Source organism: Pistacia vera, unplaced genomic scaffold (genome assembly GCF_008641045.1).
Source record: "Pistacia vera cultivar Batoury unplaced genomic scaffold, PisVer_v2 Contig334, whole genome shotgun sequence".
Taxonomy (NCBI): Eukaryota; Viridiplantae; Streptophyta; class Magnoliopsida; order Sapindales; family Anacardiaceae; genus Pistacia; species Pistacia vera.
The window spans coordinates 300,618-319,784 of NW_022196151.1; the positions used below are offsets into that span (position 1 = coordinate 300,618).

Genomic DNA, 19,167 nt, shown 5'->3' on the forward strand with positions numbered 1-19,167 from the left:
GCATACTTCTCGAGTTGATATTGGAGTTCTTCGGGATCATCAAGGGGATGTTAAGTTTGCTTTTGCTTCCAATATTTTACAAAGTTTTTCTGCTGAAGTTGCAGAATTGCTTGCAAATAGAGAAGGTCTCTGCATGGCTCGAAGTCATCTCATGAATCAGAGTACATAACATTTGTCAAATACGTACTTTGTTTCCTGAATCCTAAGCATAAAATTAAATAAAAAAGAAGCCACCATTTATGTGCGAATTTTAGTTAAAATAGTATTTTTGGCAGACTTGATTAAATAATCTTATCTTTTAACTTCAAGCTCTATTGTGAGCCTAATCAGATTTGAGGATTGAGCATCTTCAGTATGGTAAACTAAACAATAAATTAGAAAGTGAAATTATCTATTCCTCTCAGGTGATAAATATAATAATCCTTTGATTTGATGTTGTGATAATTGGGTATCAGAATTTTAATTATTTTGAGTAATTCCGGACAAATCAACCCTCAATGTTTTTTGTGTGTCATTTAGTTTTCAAGAAAAGAATCGTCAAGTGGGCAAGTAAGAACTGTTGAGTATGCGTCCGGCAATGCCAGTACTAAGTTTATAAAATCGAAGACAACCTTGTTTCTCAGCATTTTTCGAAAATGCTAAAATTTGCACACAATCTAAACTCATCTTATTATGCTATTTACAGTAACAAAAGCTGGAGATTGATAAGCACAAAGCTCCATCCGAGCAAACCAAGAACTCTTCTTTGGATTTTCATGCAAACTCAACGTTTGGAATTTCATGGCCTAGATTTCATCAGATTTTTTCCTATATAAATGCTCGCCAAACTAGGAGAAAGAAGTATACCTAAAATTTCTTATATAGCTGCTAGGGAGTAACGATGTCAAAGGGAGAGGTGGTTGTTTTGGATTTCTGGGTTAGTCCATTCTGCATGAGAGTGAAAATAGCATTGGAGGAGAAAGGAGTGGAGTATGAAGGTAGAGAAGAGGATTTGTTTGGGGGAAAGAGTGAACTGTTGCTCAAATCAAACCCCATTTACCAGAAGGTGCCAGTGTTGTTACACAATGGAAAACCCTTGTGTGAGTCCACTACCATTGTTTCCTACATTGATGAGGTCTGGCCTTCACCACCTCTTCTCCCACCTTGCGCATATGGCCGAGCTCAAGCCCGTTTCTGGGCTGATTTTATCGACAAAAAGGTTGGTTTCTCTTTCTGTCATTTTAAACTCAACCGTAATGGCTTTGTCTATAATTTATGTCTTAAAGTCAGCATATATATAATTATATATGTTTTGGTCATGCAAACCAAAGGTGATCAGGATCGCTACCTTTACAATATGCAAAATCAAAAACCAATGACCAGTCGCTCACCTTTGGTTTGCATGTTATAAACTTCAAGACTTCCTCACTTTTAAGAATTTTCGGATGTGTATAATCTTTGGTTTGGTGGATAGGTATTTGATGCAGTTGGCAAAATTTGGAGAAGCAAAGGCAAGGTAGCAGAGAGTGCAAAGGAGGAGTTCTTAGAGATACTGAAGCAACTAGAGGGAGCCCTAGGGGAGAAGGATTACTTCGGTGGTGATTCTTTTGGATTTGTTGACGTTATAGCTATCCCTCTAACTAGCTGGTTCCATGCCGTTGAGAAATTTGGGGGGTTTAAGGTTGAGGATGAGTGCCCAAAATTCTCAGCTTGGATGAAAAAGTGCATGCAAAAAGAAAGTGTTGCTAAAATTATTCCAGATCCAGAAAAGGTTTATGAATTTGTCATCATGATGAGGAAAATGCAAGGGATTGAGTGAAGACTGAGTAAGTGGGCTACACCTAAGCTTTTCCCTTCTTGTTCTTTCCCCCATATAGTTTGTGGTGTCTTTTTTTTATTCCTAAAGAAAAAAAAAAATATTGTTGGAAGTGTAACAGTCAATCAATGTTTGTATATGAATAATTCAGAAGGGAAAAATCAAATAAAATTGTCATTGGTGTTTTCTAATCTTAATGTCCTGTAAATTGACACTTCATCTACCTTTTTAAAAAATATATATATATTTAAAACCTTCCCTACAATTTTTCATCAAGTTCAATTGCTAACTTTATGACTATTTGACCTTTTTCTTAGTCTTTTCTACAAGTGAACGGTTCTGGATATCCTACATTTTTTTTCAAAATCAAACAACTTTTTGACATTTTTCTTAGTCTTTTCTAAGGGTGAATGGTTTCGGGTACCCTGCATTTTTTGAAAGAATCAAAACCGATCAATTCCTATGATTCGAAACCAAAACTGACCGATTCCGATTTGGGTTCCTAAAAACCTAGAACTGGAACTTAAAACATAGGCTCTTGTTTCGGGTACTCAGATTAATTTTAATTACTCCCTACTTTTAAAAAAAAAAAAAAAAGACAAATACACCCCCAAAAAAGCATAATACATCCCCAATAGTTTACAAAAATTACAATTCAATCCTAGTGTCCGATTCCGGTTCCACCACTACAGGAATCAGAACCAAACCCGAGAATTCCCAGTTCCAATTTTCTAGAAGGGTCCGATTCCGATTCCTACCCAGAACCAACCAGTGGATACCCGCCGATTCTAGTTCTACCTTTTATCTATGCTCACCCCTAGTTCTTTTCTATACTCAAATAAAAAAATAAAAATTAATAGATAACGATAAAATAAAGAATTAAACCAAAATAAGTAATTAATCCACGAAGAGAAAGAAAAAGAAAGTGAGTAGCTAAGAAGAGCACCGTGAGCTTGAAGCAAAATTTTCTGTAAAAATTTATAAAACTCAGTCAAATATTTACATTGCCGAAGTAATCATAAAGTTACAACAACAATGAAAGACTCAAAATTTACTACCAAAAAAGAAGTGGGGAGGGAAAGTACCTAGACTGGATATGCTTTCCTGTTATAAAAGTATGTTAAGTGTCGAAAAAGAAAATGAGACACGCTATCATTAACTTCGCCTCCAAAATTTTGAACTAGCACATCCGGAAACCTATGCAGGCACCGAATCAGACTGCAGTTTCATCTGTACTTCATTAAAACAAGCTTGAATGTCCCTAAATTCTTCCATGTCTGAAAATTCCCCTGCCTGTGATTCCAATGAAATATCTTATAATCAAACTTTATGATTGAAGAAAAGATTAATAACAAAACAAAAGTCAATACATCAACTAAAATATTTCCACAGCTAACCAGTAAAGAGAGTACAATCATCAAACCAAGAAAAGATGGAAGCTTTACCTGTTTAAGTATGTTCTTGAGGTGCATCTCAGCTGTGAAGAGTTGACGACAGCTCCCTGTAGAAGAAGATATTTCCATATACAAATTACAAAGTTCCAAGGACGCATGTGCATACTGTTTAAACCGATCTCTGTCTTTCCACAAGTCAGATCCCTGAGAGAGAGTAACCACAGAAATCAATAATTATAATGCAGCTTATATCAGTCCCACCAATAGAATCTCCTCCAGAGCAATGGTACTTTGAGATGAGTTTTGTATTACATGAGGAAAAACATTAGAGGACAAATGTCAAACAGCAATAAGTACATAAATGTAGTCCCGCATCTGTCACCCCCTTATTGGAACGTGCTCAAGGCAAGACTTAACACTAAATTGAACATATAAAACAGATAAGACTAGCTCCATCATGAAAAAGGAGAAATTAGCAAGATCTGACTAACCTAAGCTAAATTGTTTCTGTGTCAGTAAGGATATGTGAACAACAAAAGTTATCAGGGGAAAAGCTAACCATGAGAGATGTTTGTGATGGTTTTCCAGTAAGAGAGGTGCGTTTGCAATTATTTTTCAAATGTATTGGACTTTTGTATCACTTCTTCAAAGCATAGGGACATCTATACATTTGCCTTAGTTTTATATTATTTAGAAATTTTATCAAAAATTTGTGTATTCAGATAAATTCATAATAAATTGTATTTTCTGTTCTAATAATAAATATTTTAAAGTAAGTGTCAAGTTCAAAACAAAACATAATGCTATGTCAAGTTCAAAACAAAGCATAATGCTATGTCATGTTCAAGGTATCGATCATGTTCTAACAACCCTAAGTTCCTCATACCAATGTCATAGATCACTCAGATATGCTCTAAAGTGAAAAGGACTATAATATAACTAAATCTACTTAACAAATCATTGTAAAAAAAGAAACACCACAATGTTTAAATTATTAGAGTAACATCATGAACGGATAATAATACAATTCTTTTATGCCCTATTTAAATGAAAATAGATTACATCCTTTTATTAATTCTCCACAATTAATGAAAACATGCACAGAAAGTGGACAATTTTGTCACACTTAATGATAAACAATTATATACAAGATTATGAGAGCAATGGAAATACCTGATATGATCTAACTTGCTTTAGAAGAGCTTCACAGCACATTGTGAGATCTCCTTTAATTTTGTGCCACCTTGCATATAAGCCCCACACATCTGCTCTGCTTTCACTTTTAACTATCTGTACAAAACAGAGAAACACTCAACATAGGCTACCAAAAGAGGGGCTAGTTTTACTTGCTACGTGCGCCTCGAGTCAATAATATTCATGCATTATGGGACCCTTTTTAGAAGGTAAAAGAGTCTCATGATTATTTTAACATTTAGCACAAATTTTTCAACACTGCCAACTGCTTGCATTTGCTAGAAGTAGTATCTCAAACACAGTATGTCGTAGGGAGCAAAGATGGATCATATGCCCAAACACCAAACTGTACCTAGTAAGACGTATTCATGATTATAATATATATGTGCATAAGAAAAACTAAGGGTCCGTTTGGCACACTTTTTTCCCCATCTTATTCCACTATCTTATCCTAAAAACCCAAAAATGCATTTGTTTTAATATTATTCAAAATTCAATCGTATCCTGCTTAACTCAAAACAATAAGGATTACCTTTCTTAATAAAAATTTTAAAATTAACAAAAAAACCTCCACCCACCCAAGCCACTATCACCTACCAGCAACAGCCGCTGCTACCGTAACGACGCAAACCGGCTAGATCTAACAGGTAATGCACCGATCTATCCGTTTTCGGTAAGATCCATGGCCAGATCCACCATGGATCTACCGAAAACGGCCAGATATACGACCAAAGATCTGGCCGTTAAAGATAGCCATATCTTGGCCCTTTTTGACAACCAGATATCTTGGCTGTCGTTTGGCCATCAATGGCCAGATTTGTGAACGTAGATCTGGCCGTTTCCGGTCGGATCCACCATGAATCTAGCAAGAAAATGCTAGATCGACGCACGACCAACCAAATCCGGTTGGTCATGCGCCATTCCGACAGATTCCGACCACCTTCCGGCGGTGGTGGCCGGTTGCCAGCAATATGTAGGTGGGTGGGGGTGTTATTGTCAATTTATAAACTTTTATTGTGAGGGGTGTTTAATTAAATTAACAAACCTAGAGCGTTATATATAATCTAAATATTTTCAGAAAATACTATTTAGTAATGTACCAAAAACTTCTCAAAATCCTATCATATTTTCCAAAAATGTTAAATAGCACAAAATGCTATTCTAAATAACTAGCCACGAAACCTAATATAAGACAATCTCACCAAATCATCATGTTGACGTAGTGAGACCGTCCAATAAAAATTGACCACATAAATAGTAATTTTAAAGCCACCAGGTGGTTATTAGTAAATCATGGTGGTCTTTATTGCTAAAATGAAAACCACCACGTATGTGGTTAACTAATCAGACTGTTTCACCATGTCAACATTGTGATGTGGTGAAACTATCCTATATAAGTATTTCTCATATGTGCATTTATATTAGATACGTGTATGTGTATGTGTATGTATTCTGTTTGTGACAGGTTGCAAGGGAGAGTAAGATTTCCTTTTGGTCGAGAGAAAAGACACAAAATATATCACGGAAATATTTACATACCTGCTGTAGAATTTTCCCGAGGAACTCCATCAGGTGTTCAGCTTCCCGTGATCTTCCCTGGGTTGGTTCTTCAAATGATGATTCATTGACAAATTTTACAGTTGAATCTGAAGGACAAGCTTGATTGTTGCAATTATTATTATCGGCAGCTGCAGGAGACTTTAAATGTTTAATTGACGCTCTATCCTCCAAATCTAGCATAATTCTCTCTAATAATTCAGCATCAATTCTTTTATTACTGGTCATATTCAGCACCATCTGTACAGCTTCTAGTGCCTGCACAAATAAATTGAATAAACAATAAAGCATAAAACATTGATTACTGAAGAAAAAGATTATTGTGAAGTATACTGATGTCATATTCACTAATATATCATATGATCTCGTATATTAATAGTATCCAAAAACATAGGGTGATAATGAAATATAAAAATTTCTCAATGTATCCACAATAAATTGCCCTTTCAAAAAATGACATGTCCACTCTATCATGAGACAAAGCCTCTGCAGTTCTCATTAGAATTTTCACAATAAGCAAGCCAAGCCATCAAAGGGGGACTAAGGAAAAGACCTAATCCTGGTCAAAAGTGCTAGGCTGATTTGCAGTGGTAAGCATTTGAACATTAACTGCATATCCAAGATTACCTGACCAAAATTGCCCACATCACAAGCAACATGGCTGTAGTTCTCCCATAACTGCCAGCTGTTCCGTCTGTTAACAAATCAAGTTTTTGGTTATTACACATCCCACTGTTTGCCACAACAGAGACCAATGATGTCTCAGCGTCAGTGTTTTGTGTTTGCAAGAGTCTGGGTGCATTGTGCGTGACAAAAAAGTAAAATTGCATTAATCAAAGGAAAAAGACAGAACTTGAACTTTAGGGCCTCCTTAAATGCAATGAAAGCTTCTTTGCTCTTCTTCTTAAGCATATGCCTGCAAGATATAAAAGACAATTTATATTTTTACTGTAATAACAATTATTTTTTATAAAATGTTTCATCAAACTAGAGGAAAAAAAAATTGTCTTAGTATGGGTGGCAATACTAAACATGTAAATATGCTGCACATTTAACTTCTTAGTGGGAACAGCATGATGACTAACACACAAGTTGAGTTGAAAATTTTACACAACGTGATATACCATAAATGAAAAGAAAAGATAAATATAACCCAATTAACAAATACTAAAAAGTAAAAGTTTCACCACTGCAGGTAGAAGATGGAAATTTATATGCATGGCATTGTGATATATGGAGTAAAACTATGGTACAGCATGAAGAAAAAGAAGAGCATACAAGCAAGCAATATTATTCCAAGCTTCGCCATTATCAGGATCAAGTTGAACAGCCCTAGTAAACCCATCCAAAGCCTTTTCAATATCCCGAGCCTGTATTGATCATCATAAATAAGTTCCAAGAACATGGGAAATAGTGCAAAAATGAAAACAGGGCAAATATACTTGTACAAGAATATGGTAAACAGCAAATCAACGCATTGCAGATAACATATTTTACCTTTAATGCAGCAGCCCCAAGAGCAAACCAACCATCTGGATACAACGAATTCAACGCCATAGCAGACTCCCTATGATAAAAACAAGGATAATTTGAGGCTCAGCCATATCAATTATCGAAACCACATTAGAATATTAGATATATTTCATAAAAGAAACTTGAGTGTAAAAGCGTCAAAGCAAACATACCAAAGGTTTTTAGATTTCTCATAGTCCCCTCTATTGTAAGCACTACGAGCAAGAGACCGCTGATGCAAGTGTAGATACATTAATGACAAAAGATCGCTACAAAATCATTATATAACCCGTTTAATCCAAGCAATGAACCTTACCAGAGCTCGAGCTGACTTATTGTTTGAAACTTCCAGAGCTTTTTCATAGCAGGCATCATTATTTGTAACATCACCTAATGAACACCTAGAATACGTGTGTGCAGAGTCAGCAAGCCGTGATAAAACTACAATGAGAGAAATAATTAAGAAATGGAAAGCCAACTGAAAAGGCTAAATAACATACCACAATCTTGGGTCATTGGGCCTTTCAGACAGCCGTGCCTTAATGAGTTCAACAGCTGCTGCTTTCTTTCCCAATAGGCTGTTTTGATATCATATACCAAAGAAACTCTAAATGGCAACAGTAGACAAAAAGGAAAGGCAGAAATGATAACACATAGAAGAACTTGACTGAGTTATGGCTGTCGAGGACATCATACCAGTTGCAGTATATCAGATTATCCCATAACTCTAAATCCTCAAAAATTTTAATAGCCTCTCCAATCAAACCACAGCTTACTAAAAGTTCAGCATATTCCCTAAAATTAAAGAAACATTGAAAATGAATAATTTAAAAGAAGAATAACAAAGCAATTAAAATATGCCAAAACAATGTAATACTAATATAAGATAGGTAGCTGGCATAATGAAAAGATATTAAATATCAGTGGTCATTCAGAGATAGAGAAGAAATAGTTTTACTTTCGCAGTGCAGGAGCAGTAGGAATATATGCCACATAACAAAAGGGAACTCTTTGTGCCACTCCAGGAGTAGACTTATAAACACCCTCAACCTAAAACAAAGTAAAATATATTTGTGAGACTGACAGAAAGGCAAGCACTTTAAGAATTTAATAAAGATTCTGAATAAAATGGGACCAAAAAAAAAAAAGATTGCATTTGAACTTCATCAAACATAGTGTCACCTTATGAAGCAAAAAGCCAGAGCAGCAAGTTTTGCTCAATCATTTAGAGACTTAAATCTGACAAAATAATTGCATATCTAACAATGGAAGAAAACTTTATATCAAATAGCAGCCAAACCAAGTGAAAATTTTTGGGCCCAACAACGTACTAACAGTACAAAGACTGGAATCTTTCCCATTTATTAATAAGGCTTCAGTCAATTAATTCTAGTAAAATCGAGATTCTCAGGTCCAAGCAAACATAAACACTCTCATTACCAAGCCACGTTGTTCACCTAAAATTTCAATTTATTTGCAACATATGTTGAAAGAGATTCCTCGGTAACATCAACTGCATTAAAAAACAAAAGGCTACTCCTTTGAGGAGCTTCAATTTAGCAAGACTTGCTACCATTGTCTGGTCAACATAGAACACTTACACAGAGACAGAAAACCAAAAGTAGCTGAAGTCAAGCAAAATCCAGGAAATCTCATAACAGAAAATAGGGGAATGACATCTATGACCAATTCCCACAAGTCTAAAATATTTTGATGATCTCACGCATTTATGACGCATGGAAACATTACCTAAGAACAAAATACAAAACTCAAGTTGTACAGTTGCACAATCAAAAACATCTGAAGATTGCTCTCAACAACCAAAAATAAGTATAAAGATTAAAATCACAATAACATAATCTATAAATATACAATAAACCATAGGGTCAAAGATAACATAAATAAATAAATAAATAACTACACAAAAGCATCACAGAGCTCAAATTAGATTGGATACAAACGATGATTGTCTTACATCAAGTTTGATTTCTTTCTTGAAAAGCTGGTTATGAAAGATTTAAGCCCAAGTCAGACTGGATGCAATCGATAATCCTCTTACAACAAGTTTGATAGCTATCTTGAGAAGCTTGTCATAATAGGTTTAAAGAAAACTTCCTTCACAAGGCATCACCCACTCATACATTAAAAAAAATAAATAAATAATCATCTTTCTTTCTAGACAGCCTATACAAAACTTTTATTACTTCTTATATAGTTTTTGTCCCCTTCTCAGGGGTGACCTGACTCTTCAGGGGATACCTGATCCACAAGTGTATTTCTCTTTTTGTCTCATTAATACAATCCTTTAGTGTTTCCATAAATAAAAATGAAATTGAGCAGGAAAAGTACCAACTTTAAGCTCCACAAGCACTTGAGATGAGAAATATGATGACTCGAGATAGAACAATTCACATCAACAAACAGAAGGCAAAATCCTAACTAATTAAATTTACAAAGAACAGACTAGCAATAGATTTCTTACCAATTTATCCATCATCTCTAAAGCACGCCCCTTCGTACGACTTCGAGTTGACTCCCATCGAACTCGTAAGAGATCACAGAAACAATGTAGCTGATAGAGGGTAAAATCATGCACAACTCAAAAGTCATAGAATTACAAGACTGAAGTTAAAGACTCTTTGATATATCAAAAAAGCAAACGCATCACAAGAGATAACAAAAAAAAAGAAATTAAAATAATAGGACAGCGAGATGGTACAAATAGCAAATCTATAGCAGTGGCAGTGAAGTAATCTTTCACTGCTTGAACCCTAAAATCTCATATTATCTCATTTATAGAGTTTACATAAGTGAAACATAGCATTTATCTTTGTCACTTTATCTATACACAAAAAGTCCCATGCTTAAGGTTAAATCTACTTACAATAAAGTACGATGACTTCTGTGAACCAATTGCCTCTATGTATGGAGCCATATCCCATCCTGAAACAAAAATTAGCCGTAAGTCAGCAAAATGACCAATTGAAAATTTTATGCTTCTATCCGAAGACCATATCAGCAACAAATGGAATTCCTAGATAAATCTTCACAAAAAATTAAGCAGTCTCTTTTTCATTGTTTCCATGTAATATTTCATCCATACTAGATCTAAAAATTAGGAAGAGGAAACCTTATAAATCAAGAAGGTTTATTTTTCTTACATTAGTATAATATTTTACGAGAAAATAAGTAACCAAACATATAACAGACGACACAAGCAAAAGAATTAATGAGAGTGTCAACATATCATCTACAGCACACAAACAAGAGAATTACTGATAATGTCATTGTATCATCTACAATGCAATCTATTATCATCAATTAACAAAACAACAAGCATACTATTTGAAGTCAATTTCAATATGCATTCTCACATAGGTTGCAGCAATCAAGGTGCAAACTAAGAACAAAATATTTTTAAAATTCATAACATCAAAAATTTCGGCTTAAAAATACAACCAAGCATTCTTACTTTGCATTTCATCATGTCGAGAGCTCTTCTCTATGAGAAGGCATTGTGACAGGACCACTGCCTGTTGGATTGGCTTCAAATCAATAGTTGAAGCCCCATTGTAAACACACGGCGCTCCAGTTTTGGATTCATTACCATTCACCAATAACTTTGGGGTCATAAGAATATCAGAAGTATCAGTGACACTAGAATCGTGTGCTTGGACGCCTCGGTCTGCTGAAGGGCAGGTATAAGTATTGTTTGATGTGCTCGTATTTGCAACAAGTACCATTTGTGCCTTTGGTTCTACCTATATTCAAGAACAATCCCAAAGCTAAGAAGAAAGATCCCTGCAATTTCACGAGTAATACACCTTCATCATTACCTGATGTATTGTTCGACAACCAAGAGCCCCAGTAACAGAGAGCTGAAGACCAGCTGCAACTTCAGCAGATTCAAAATGTCGCCTGATACCATAAAAGCACTTCAGGAAACAGCTATAACCTCAAAGATTGAAATTTAAACAAACCATCTAATGTCAATGGTAATAATTGATTCCAAAACACTTTACCAAAAGCCACAAGTGCAGCAAACACAAAATAATGCCTGATAATTGAAAACATAAATATAAGGAAAGAAAAAGAATTCACGAAGTTTAAACATAAAAATTCAATCTAAATCTAGCCATTACACAAGCAGTCAAGTGAAAAAAAATTATGTGACCCCAAATAAACCCGTTGAATGTAAAATTTCCCCAAGAGAATTCACCTGCAAGAATCGACCCTTCCATAAATGTGTTCTAAGACTCCTGCTTCTAAATGGATCATAGATACTATATGCGACAGCTCTACATCTTGCAGCTGGGTACCCCAATAACTCGTTACATCTTCCAAAGTGCCAAAATGACTTAAAGTTTCACCCATAAAAACTTTCAATAGATCAAACAAAGAAGATGACCGCTCGTCCAAAATCCTCTGGTGCATAAGTAGGACCCTGGTACACCACCATGAAATGCTTCTAATGCCATACACAGACGACAAGCTTGCTTCAAATAGAAGATCTTTTGTCTTCAGGAGCAACAATTTAGCAAAAACTATATACTACAAAAAGAAAATAATACAAAAAGAAAAATGTAAAACAATTAAGGGAAACAATAAAGAGCAACTAAAATTATGAGCAACACCTACTACCATCATCCAATCAATAGAGTTCATTATCAAACTTTAAAACATAAGCAAAAGTTTTGGGAGATTTTAACTGGGTACCTGAAGATAAGAGAACTTTCCAATCAAGTCAGAGCCAGCGGACATAAGCTGATTACGCGCCCAATTCTCCCACTCCACCAATTCACTGCCTTCCGAATCCAAAACTTTAAATGGCAAACAACGCTCGGACAACTTCTCAACAAAAGGCCTATTCAATTCATAATAGTAATCACTAAACAGTTACATTAATCACCATTACTAATTATCATCCCATCCATGACCTCAAACAACTCACCCGGTCAAGTTGCACTGAGTGAACCAAAAAAGAGCAGCAATTGCCAAACACATAACCAGAACCACTCTACAAGCCTTGTCCACGTCATTTTCCGAAGCGCCCACAATAAAAGCCTCGACACGGCGGAGCAACTCGGAGTAAACCTGGTCGGCACAGTCGGCAGATTCGACGACGTCAAACTCTTGCGATCCCAGAACGAGACGAGCCGCGTCCGATAAGAGGGCCTGGAGATAGTTTCCGGACTCGATGGAATTAAGGAGGTCGTTGATATGTGCGTGGAAATGAGGAGATGATAGACTCTGGATGTTCGACGGCTGTGATTGGATAGGAGCATCGGACAATGGAGGAGCGAGGGTGCAACGGAGCAGCCGGAGCTCATAGCCGCGGATGATTTCCAGTTCCGGTTGGGCCATGAAGATACTGGAAAGAGAGGTTTTGGGTTTAGCGATTTTCTCTCCCCTTTTTATTTTCACAAAAACATAACAGGCAGTTTCTAAATGGGCACAAAAGCCACTAACGTCAACTTTTTTCCGTTAAGCTAAACAGTTCACGGATAGTATAGTAATTAAACAACAGGCAGTTTCTTACCAAATTAACGGCGTCGAGAGTCGTTTTTTATGGCGAATGTAGGTGGCGCCGTGGCGGGCAGGGATTTAGGGTTTCTCTTAATTATTATTTTTTATTTCAATATTTAAAAATTGCCATTTTTTTCAAATAATTTAAAATGTTAACATGGCGCTACATTTTTAATTATGAAATGAATTAAAAGTTAAATGTCTTACTTCTTATTTTTGTAGAACAATAGGCTAAGGGCATCTCCAACCTAGCACTATTTTGATGTAAAACACCCTGAATTTTCCCTCCAACCCAACGCCATTTTTCTACACCAATTTGGTGTCCAGCTATAATGCGACACCAAATTTGGTGTAGCACTGTTTATACACACCAAATTTAGCATGACACGATTCAAACAGTAAAAAAAAATTTATTTTTTATTTATATTTAAGTTAATTTAATTATTATTTATAATAATTATTATATNACGATGGAGGAGCGAGGGTGCAACGGAGCAGCCGGAGCTCATAGCCGCGGATGATTTCCAGTTCCGGTTGGGCCATGAAGATAAACAGAGGTTTAACTTTTGGGTTTAGCGCATTTGTTTCTTTTTTTATCTTCACAAAAACATAACAGAGTTCCTAAATGGGCACAAAAGCCACTAACGTCAACTTTTTTCCGTTAAGCTAAACAGTTCAGGGATAGTATAGTAATTAAACAACAGACAGTTTCTTACCAAATTAACGGCGTCGAGAGTCGTTTTTTATGGCGAATGTAGGTGGCGCCGTGGCGGGCAGGGATTTAGGGTTTCTCTTAATTATTATTTTTTATTTCAATATTTAAAAATTGCCATTTTTTTCAAATAATTTAAAATGTTAACATGGCGCTACATTTTTAATTATGAAATGAATTAAAAGTTAAATGTCTTACTTCTTATTTTTGTAGAACAATAGGCTAAGGGCATCTCCAACCTAGCACTATTTTGATGTAAAACACCCTGAATTTTCCCTCCAACCCAACGCCATTTTTCTACACCAATTTGGTGTCCAGCTATAATGCGACACCAAATTTGGTGTAGCACTGTTTATACACACCAAATTTAGCATGACACGATTCAAACAGTAAAAAAAAATTTATTTTTTATTTATATTTAAGTTAATTTAATTATTATTTATAATAATTATTATATAATTCAAAAAATGATTAAAAATTAAAAACAAAACTTTAATTAATACAAATATTAAACTATAATAACTCAAAATAAAATTTAACACTAATTTAAAAACATTAAAATTAAAAGAAAATACAATATAAACTAAAATAACAATTTAGTATTCCTGTAATACCCCGTATTTTTTTAATGGAGTTTTATTAAATTTTATTTTGCGATTCTAGGGTAAAGTGTAATAATTTGAAAGTTTTGAGGAGTACAATGTAATAGTCGAAATAAGTGAGGACTAAATAAATTTTTCAGATATTTTGATGAACAGTGACCGTTCAATGAAATGAAAAAGGGGGAAGAAGAAGAAAAAAAAGAAAAGAGAGGAAAAGAGAGAAGGTAAAGAGAAAAAAAAGGGAGAAAGAAGAAGAAGAAGAGAAGGAAAGGGAGAGAAAGATGAAACTAAGAATAGAGAGAGAGAGGAGATAAGAGACCAACGGAGGTGGCTGGAAAGGTGGCCGCCGGCGAGCAAAACTCCGGTGATCGGAGAGTGGAGGAAGATCAAGCATATGGGAGGTGAGTAAAGGTTAAAATTTCTTTTTCTTGATGAGTTTTAGTTCATTAGCTTGTGTTGGTTATTATTGAGTGTAATGACATGAGATTGCACTATAATAGGGAGATTGATTTTAATAATTTGGTGTGGGTAGAACATAGAGGTTGTTTATAAACAAAAATGGGTTAAAGATATGATTTTTTATGTAAGGGTTTACTGTATAGAAATCTGACCATCTAGAACTCCGAAAATTGTTTGTATGTCTTGGGTTTTTTGTTTGAAGCTGAATTTTGGATATGTTGTTGTAGACTTCTTGAGGAGTGTTTATAAATTTATTTTACTTAAAAACTCGAAGGATGGAATTTTATATGGATTTTTTAAGTTGCCTTATGAATTCTGGAATTTTCATTTTCTGCAGAACACGTATTTTTGGAAAATGATTTGATGCAACTACTCTCATCCAAATTGAGTGATTTTAAATTCTGGTGAATCCTATATGTGTCTAGTTTAATTCTGGAGAGTTTCATGAGGTTTGGATTAAGGGCTGGATTGTTATGAATTTTTCAATTCAGTAACCTCAATTCTGGAAACAGGGGACAGATTTGAATGAGTTGAAAAAAAATTGTGTTTTAAATAGTTATTGATTCCGAAATGACTCAAGGAAATTATGGGAACAACTTATGTGTCTCTAGAACGCCCTGTTAAAATTATGGCTTAAAATGATAAATGGAATTTTTAAGAAAAATCTGAGAGCGACCGATGTTGGATTATGAGACAGTTTTGTTAAAGAAGAAGTTATGTTAATCTTTTGGTGTGTGAAGTGTCCAATGATTTTAATATTGAGGTGTTACCTTATGGGGACTTATGTATGGAGGATTTGTTGGATTTTGTATATAGGGAGGCAAGCAGGGGCATTATTAGAAGATTTCAATCATTTTTCGGCTTAAAGGTCGAGCTTCAAATTGTGAGTGGTGTTAATAAAAACTTTCCTTAAAAATTTCAGATCTATGCTTGCATGTTAATTTCTAGTATTCCATTTTTGTATTTTGATGAGGTTTGAGCTAAATGTGAAGCTTGCTTGTTTATTTTTTCTTTGCATGTTTTCGGACAGATTCTAGAGTGGTCGTTTTGAGTTTTAAAATGGAATGAACTTTGCTTGCTAATTAAACTTGCATGCATTTGGCTGTTTCAATAAATTGTGATGGTGGCTGGATATTTTGGGTTGCATGCACTCGGCTGGACTGCATTTTGAGAGGTGCTTGAGTTATGTATTTGGACTAAAAGTTGGTTGGTTAAATACACTTGCATGCTTCCAGTTGAACTGTCTTTGAGAAAATTGATTTCCGTGATGTTTTAAAATGCTGAGAGTTAAGGTATTTTGGCTGTTAAAATGTTAAAGAAAAGACTGAGATTTGTGAGGTTAGTAATAATTTTCTCGGTAAAAAGGGAAAATGGGGTGTTTTTCATCAGTTTTGAAAGTATATTTTAAAAACTTGCATTTTACCCCCTATTTTCCATGAAATCTCATATGTTGGCATGTCTTATCCTTATAAGGAATATTCATATATTATTATTATTATTGCTTTTGGGTTTAATTATAATTATAATGTGTTACATGAGTTTTGACTTTTAAAAGTGATATTTGTTTATGATTTATAAGCACATAAGTAATATACTCTTGACTTACATGTTAATTAAGATTATGCATGAGATTATTGTGATGCTAAAACCACCCTACGAAATACCCATTCCCTAGAGATATAGATTTTTGGCTCTGCTTGAGCGATGCAGGATTCCGCCGGGTATGACAGTTTTAGATTTTGGCTTTGCACATGCGTATGACAGATTTTATTGGGTCTGCCTGGGCATTGAGTGGTTCACCAGGTATGACATATTTTATTGGCTCTGCTTGGGTGTTGAGTGATCCGCCAGGTATGACAATTTCAGTGGCTCTGCCCGCGCGATGATAGATCTTGCTGGGTATGACAGGTATGTCCCTCGCTCTGCCTGCGTGTGGGACGCCCACCAGGTATGACAGATTTTCCCCAATGTACTAGTTGGGTGAGAGTTTTCACATGTGATTGAGAGATGATTTGGATATGTACATATATGTATATCATCTATTTGAAAATGGGAACTTATAAATGTAAATGTTATCCATATATGAACTGTTTCTTAGAAATGATGTTTTTAGAGAAACATGAGTATTTATTCGTTTATCATAATAGTGTTCAGAAAGAAGTCTTACCATGAGAGATTTCAACATCTGTTATGAAAGATGACTTATATTATAAAATTTGTATACATAAATGAAATTTTATAAGCATGAGTGTTTTTATTGTATATTGAAATGTTTTATTACATACTAACTCATTCCCCACTCACTAAGCATTTCTAGCTCACCCCTCGTTTTCAAATGTTTTTCTTTCCCCTCACCAGGTCTAGAAGCTGATTGTGCAGAGGAGTGAATTTCACGCAAGGTTGGGCCACACGACTTCATTTCACCATAGATTCTATAGTTGTATTTTGTTTTCAACTGTAAAGTTTATGTTTCCTTCATCACGTATTTATTTCTTGTTTTGGATTATTAAAGGCATGGAAAAAAAAAAAAAAATCTGATACCATACATTTCATTTTTTGAAAATTTTAATTACATTGTTTATATGTAAATGACGTTACATTTTTATGATGTTTCAATTATAAATGAGTTTTATAGTTTTCTCAAATGGCACGTCTCGACTACCCGAGTCTCATAGGTGCGTCCGGAACATATAGGATAAGGAGGGTCGGGACGGGTCGTGTCAATTCCGGTATATTAGTTCCGGATCTTCTAAGATCATCAAAATATTGGAAAGAACTAGAGTTATTTTGAGATCCTTGATCTTGTTGTTGACCTTTTTTTTTTAGTATCATTTTATATTCGATGTAATTTTTTTCTATATTAAATATAATGTTTATTTGATTAAATAAATGTTTAATTTTATTAAATTAGTAAAATTTTCAAAGTAATTATTATTTAATAAAAATATCATTCTTAATATTTAATTAATATATATATAAATAATGAGTAAAATAAATTAATTGTTGATTATTACAATAAAAGAAAAAAAATATAATATTTTAAAGAATATTTTTTTTTGGTGTAATATTCGATGAGTGAGTTTGAGATACAATAGTCTTTTACACAAAAAATAACACCAATTTGGTGTGAAACTTGCACCAATTTAGTGTAATGGGTTAGAGATGGTCTAAGGAATATATTAGGGATGGAGTGGTATTAGGAGTTATAGATATGATAGTTTAGTTACTCATGTCAATTGCTAAAACCTGAAAATAAACTTTTTTTTTTTTTATAATTAAAGGTGTCTAGACCAATTATGCATACCTCAATTAATTTTTGGGATTGTGAAACTATCGACCAGATAAAAGTTTTACTAATCACTTGGTCACTCATAAATAATTATTCTAAAAACAAGATACCATTGGCTATCACACGAAAAACAAAAAAAAGGTTATAGAGCTGATTAAAGTAAAATATGCAGCCTGGTATTACTTGTGCAATTGGATCATGTCCTTGACATAATATTTTCCCATTTGACTTTTCAAAATTGTTTTATAACCAATTAATCTATTCAATATATTTTATATTTTAATGCATTTTAGAAAATTAAACATTAAATAGTTATTTCAATAATATTTATATAAAATATTAGTTTAATTCTTGAATTTTTTTTTCTTATGTAGTTTATACTTATATAAAACATATCTAAACCGTGGCTAACATTAAATAAGTCGACACAACATCGTTAACACTTATTAAACGGTTTAAACCCTAGCATGATCCTTATATTAAATAAGTTACACTCATTGATATGTTACAAAAAAATATTTGAATGACATTTTCCCACCTGAACTTTGATGAATGTACATATTATCACCCACAATCTTTGGAAAAAAAAAAATTCCCTCCCGTTATTAAAATTCAGACATTAGTTTTAATGGTAAAAGCACATTTTCATCAATTTACACATATGATATTATAGGGTTAATATCACTTACAACCGTAAAATAAACAAATGATAAGTGTTTTCACCAACTTGGGTATTAGTCACTTAGACTCCTTATCTTCAATTTCTACCATTAAAATGGAGGTTTGATCGTGTGATTGATCCTGAGATAACATATATCATGTTTTTTAGGCTATTTTACCCTATATTTTCACTTAAATTATTGTGTTTCTATAAAAGAAATGCAAAAAGAAAAATACAAAAAGCTTTTCATCTGTAATAATCTATAAAGTAAAAAATTATAAAACTATAAAACATTTTTTCATTAAAAATGTCATTTTTGCAAAAATATAGATTTTATGAAATTATATAAAACTACAATCTCCAAAAAAAAAAAAAAAAAAAAACTGAAAAAGAAAATAATAACTTCCGAAAATAAAAGAATATAAATAATCTTAAAAAAAAAAAAAAAAAACAAAACAAAACAAGA

General features: G+C 33.9%; 2 protein-coding genes and 1 long non-coding RNA gene across 6 annotated transcripts; 2 read left to right on the forward strand and 1 right to left on the reverse strand.

Moving 5' to 3' along the window:
- The first annotated feature begins 880 nt into the window (after positions 1-880).
- On the forward strand, positions 881-1,971 carry LOC116137822 (probable glutathione S-transferase). The gene is made up of 2 exons (XM_031423521.1): positions 881-1,198; positions 1,454-1,971. Exons 1-2 carry the CDS (start codon positions 881-883, stop codon positions 1,796-1,798), a joined length of 663 nt encoding a protein of 220 aa, XP_031279381.1. The 3' UTR covers positions 1,799-1,971.
- Positions 1,972-2,668: 697 nt separating this feature from the next.
- On the reverse strand, positions 2,669-13,061 carry LOC116137820 (tetratricopeptide repeat protein 27 homolog). 4 transcript variants are annotated; one of them, XR_004129227.1, is made up of 21 exons: positions 12,404-12,816; positions 12,169-12,316; positions 11,672-12,003; positions 11,289-11,370; positions 10,925-11,213; positions 10,337-10,395; positions 9,935-10,024; positions 8,411-8,502; positions 8,149-8,247; positions 7,953-8,030; positions 7,769-7,853; positions 7,626-7,684; positions 7,438-7,507; positions 7,219-7,310; positions 6,794-6,856; positions 6,568-6,634; positions 5,923-6,198; positions 4,363-4,479; positions 3,241-3,393; positions 2,881-3,088; positions 2,669-2,763 (listed from the first exon to the last, which is right to left on the reverse strand). XR_004129227.1 is itself a non-coding variant. In XM_031423518.1 (21 exons), exons 2-21 carry the CDS (start codon positions 12,814-12,816, stop codon positions 2,993-2,995), a joined length of 2,760 nt encoding a protein of 919 aa, XP_031279378.1. In that variant the 5' UTR covers positions 12,817-12,823; positions 12,992-13,061; the 3' UTR covers positions 2,880-2,992. The 4 variants fall into 4 exon arrangements, 3 of the variants coding, with proteins under 3 accessions (XP_031279378.1, XP_031279377.1, XP_031279379.1); XM_031423518.1 differs by lacking the exon at positions 2,669-2,763 and adding an exon at positions 12,992-13,061 and having other exon boundaries at positions 2,880-3,088; positions 12,404-12,823; XM_031423517.1 differs by lacking the exon at positions 2,669-2,763 and having other exon boundaries at positions 2,880-3,088; positions 12,404-12,970.
- Positions 13,062-14,532: 1,471 nt separating this feature from the next.
- LOC116137821 lies at positions 14,533-17,288 on the forward strand. Its single transcript, XR_004129228.1, has 3 exons — positions 14,533-14,693; positions 15,568-15,634; positions 17,110-17,288. It is a non-coding gene; the product is annotated as an uncharacterized LOC116137821 (long non-coding RNA).
- The last annotated feature ends 1,879 nt before the right edge of the window (positions 17,289-19,167 follow it).

What these genes read in the sequence shown, in the direction of transcription:
- LOC116137822 (XM_031423521.1), top strand. Translation starts at nt 881, where the DNA reads ATGTCAAAGGGAGAGGTGGTTGTTTTGGATTTCTGGGTTAGTCCATTC. An exon ending in CTGATTTTATCGACAAAAAG is followed by an intron (nt 1,199 to 1,453) that starts GTTGGTTTCTCT and finishes TTTGGTGGATAG; the next exon opens with GTATTTGATGCAGTTGGCAA.
- LOC116137820 (XM_031423518.1), bottom strand. Translation starts at nt 12,816, where the DNA reads ATGGCCCAACCGGAACTGGAAATCATCCGCGGCTATGAGCTCCGGCTG. An exon ending in ATAAGTCAGCTCGAGCTCTG is followed by an intron (nt 7,685 to 7,768) that starts GTAAGGTTCATT and finishes CACTTGCATCAG; the next exon opens with CGGTCTCTTGCTCGTAGTGC. An exon ending in AAGGAGGCCCTAAAGTTCAA is followed by an intron (nt 6,635 to 6,793) that starts GTTCTGTCTTTT and finishes ATTTGTTAACAG; the next exon opens with ACGGAACAGCTGGCAGTTAT.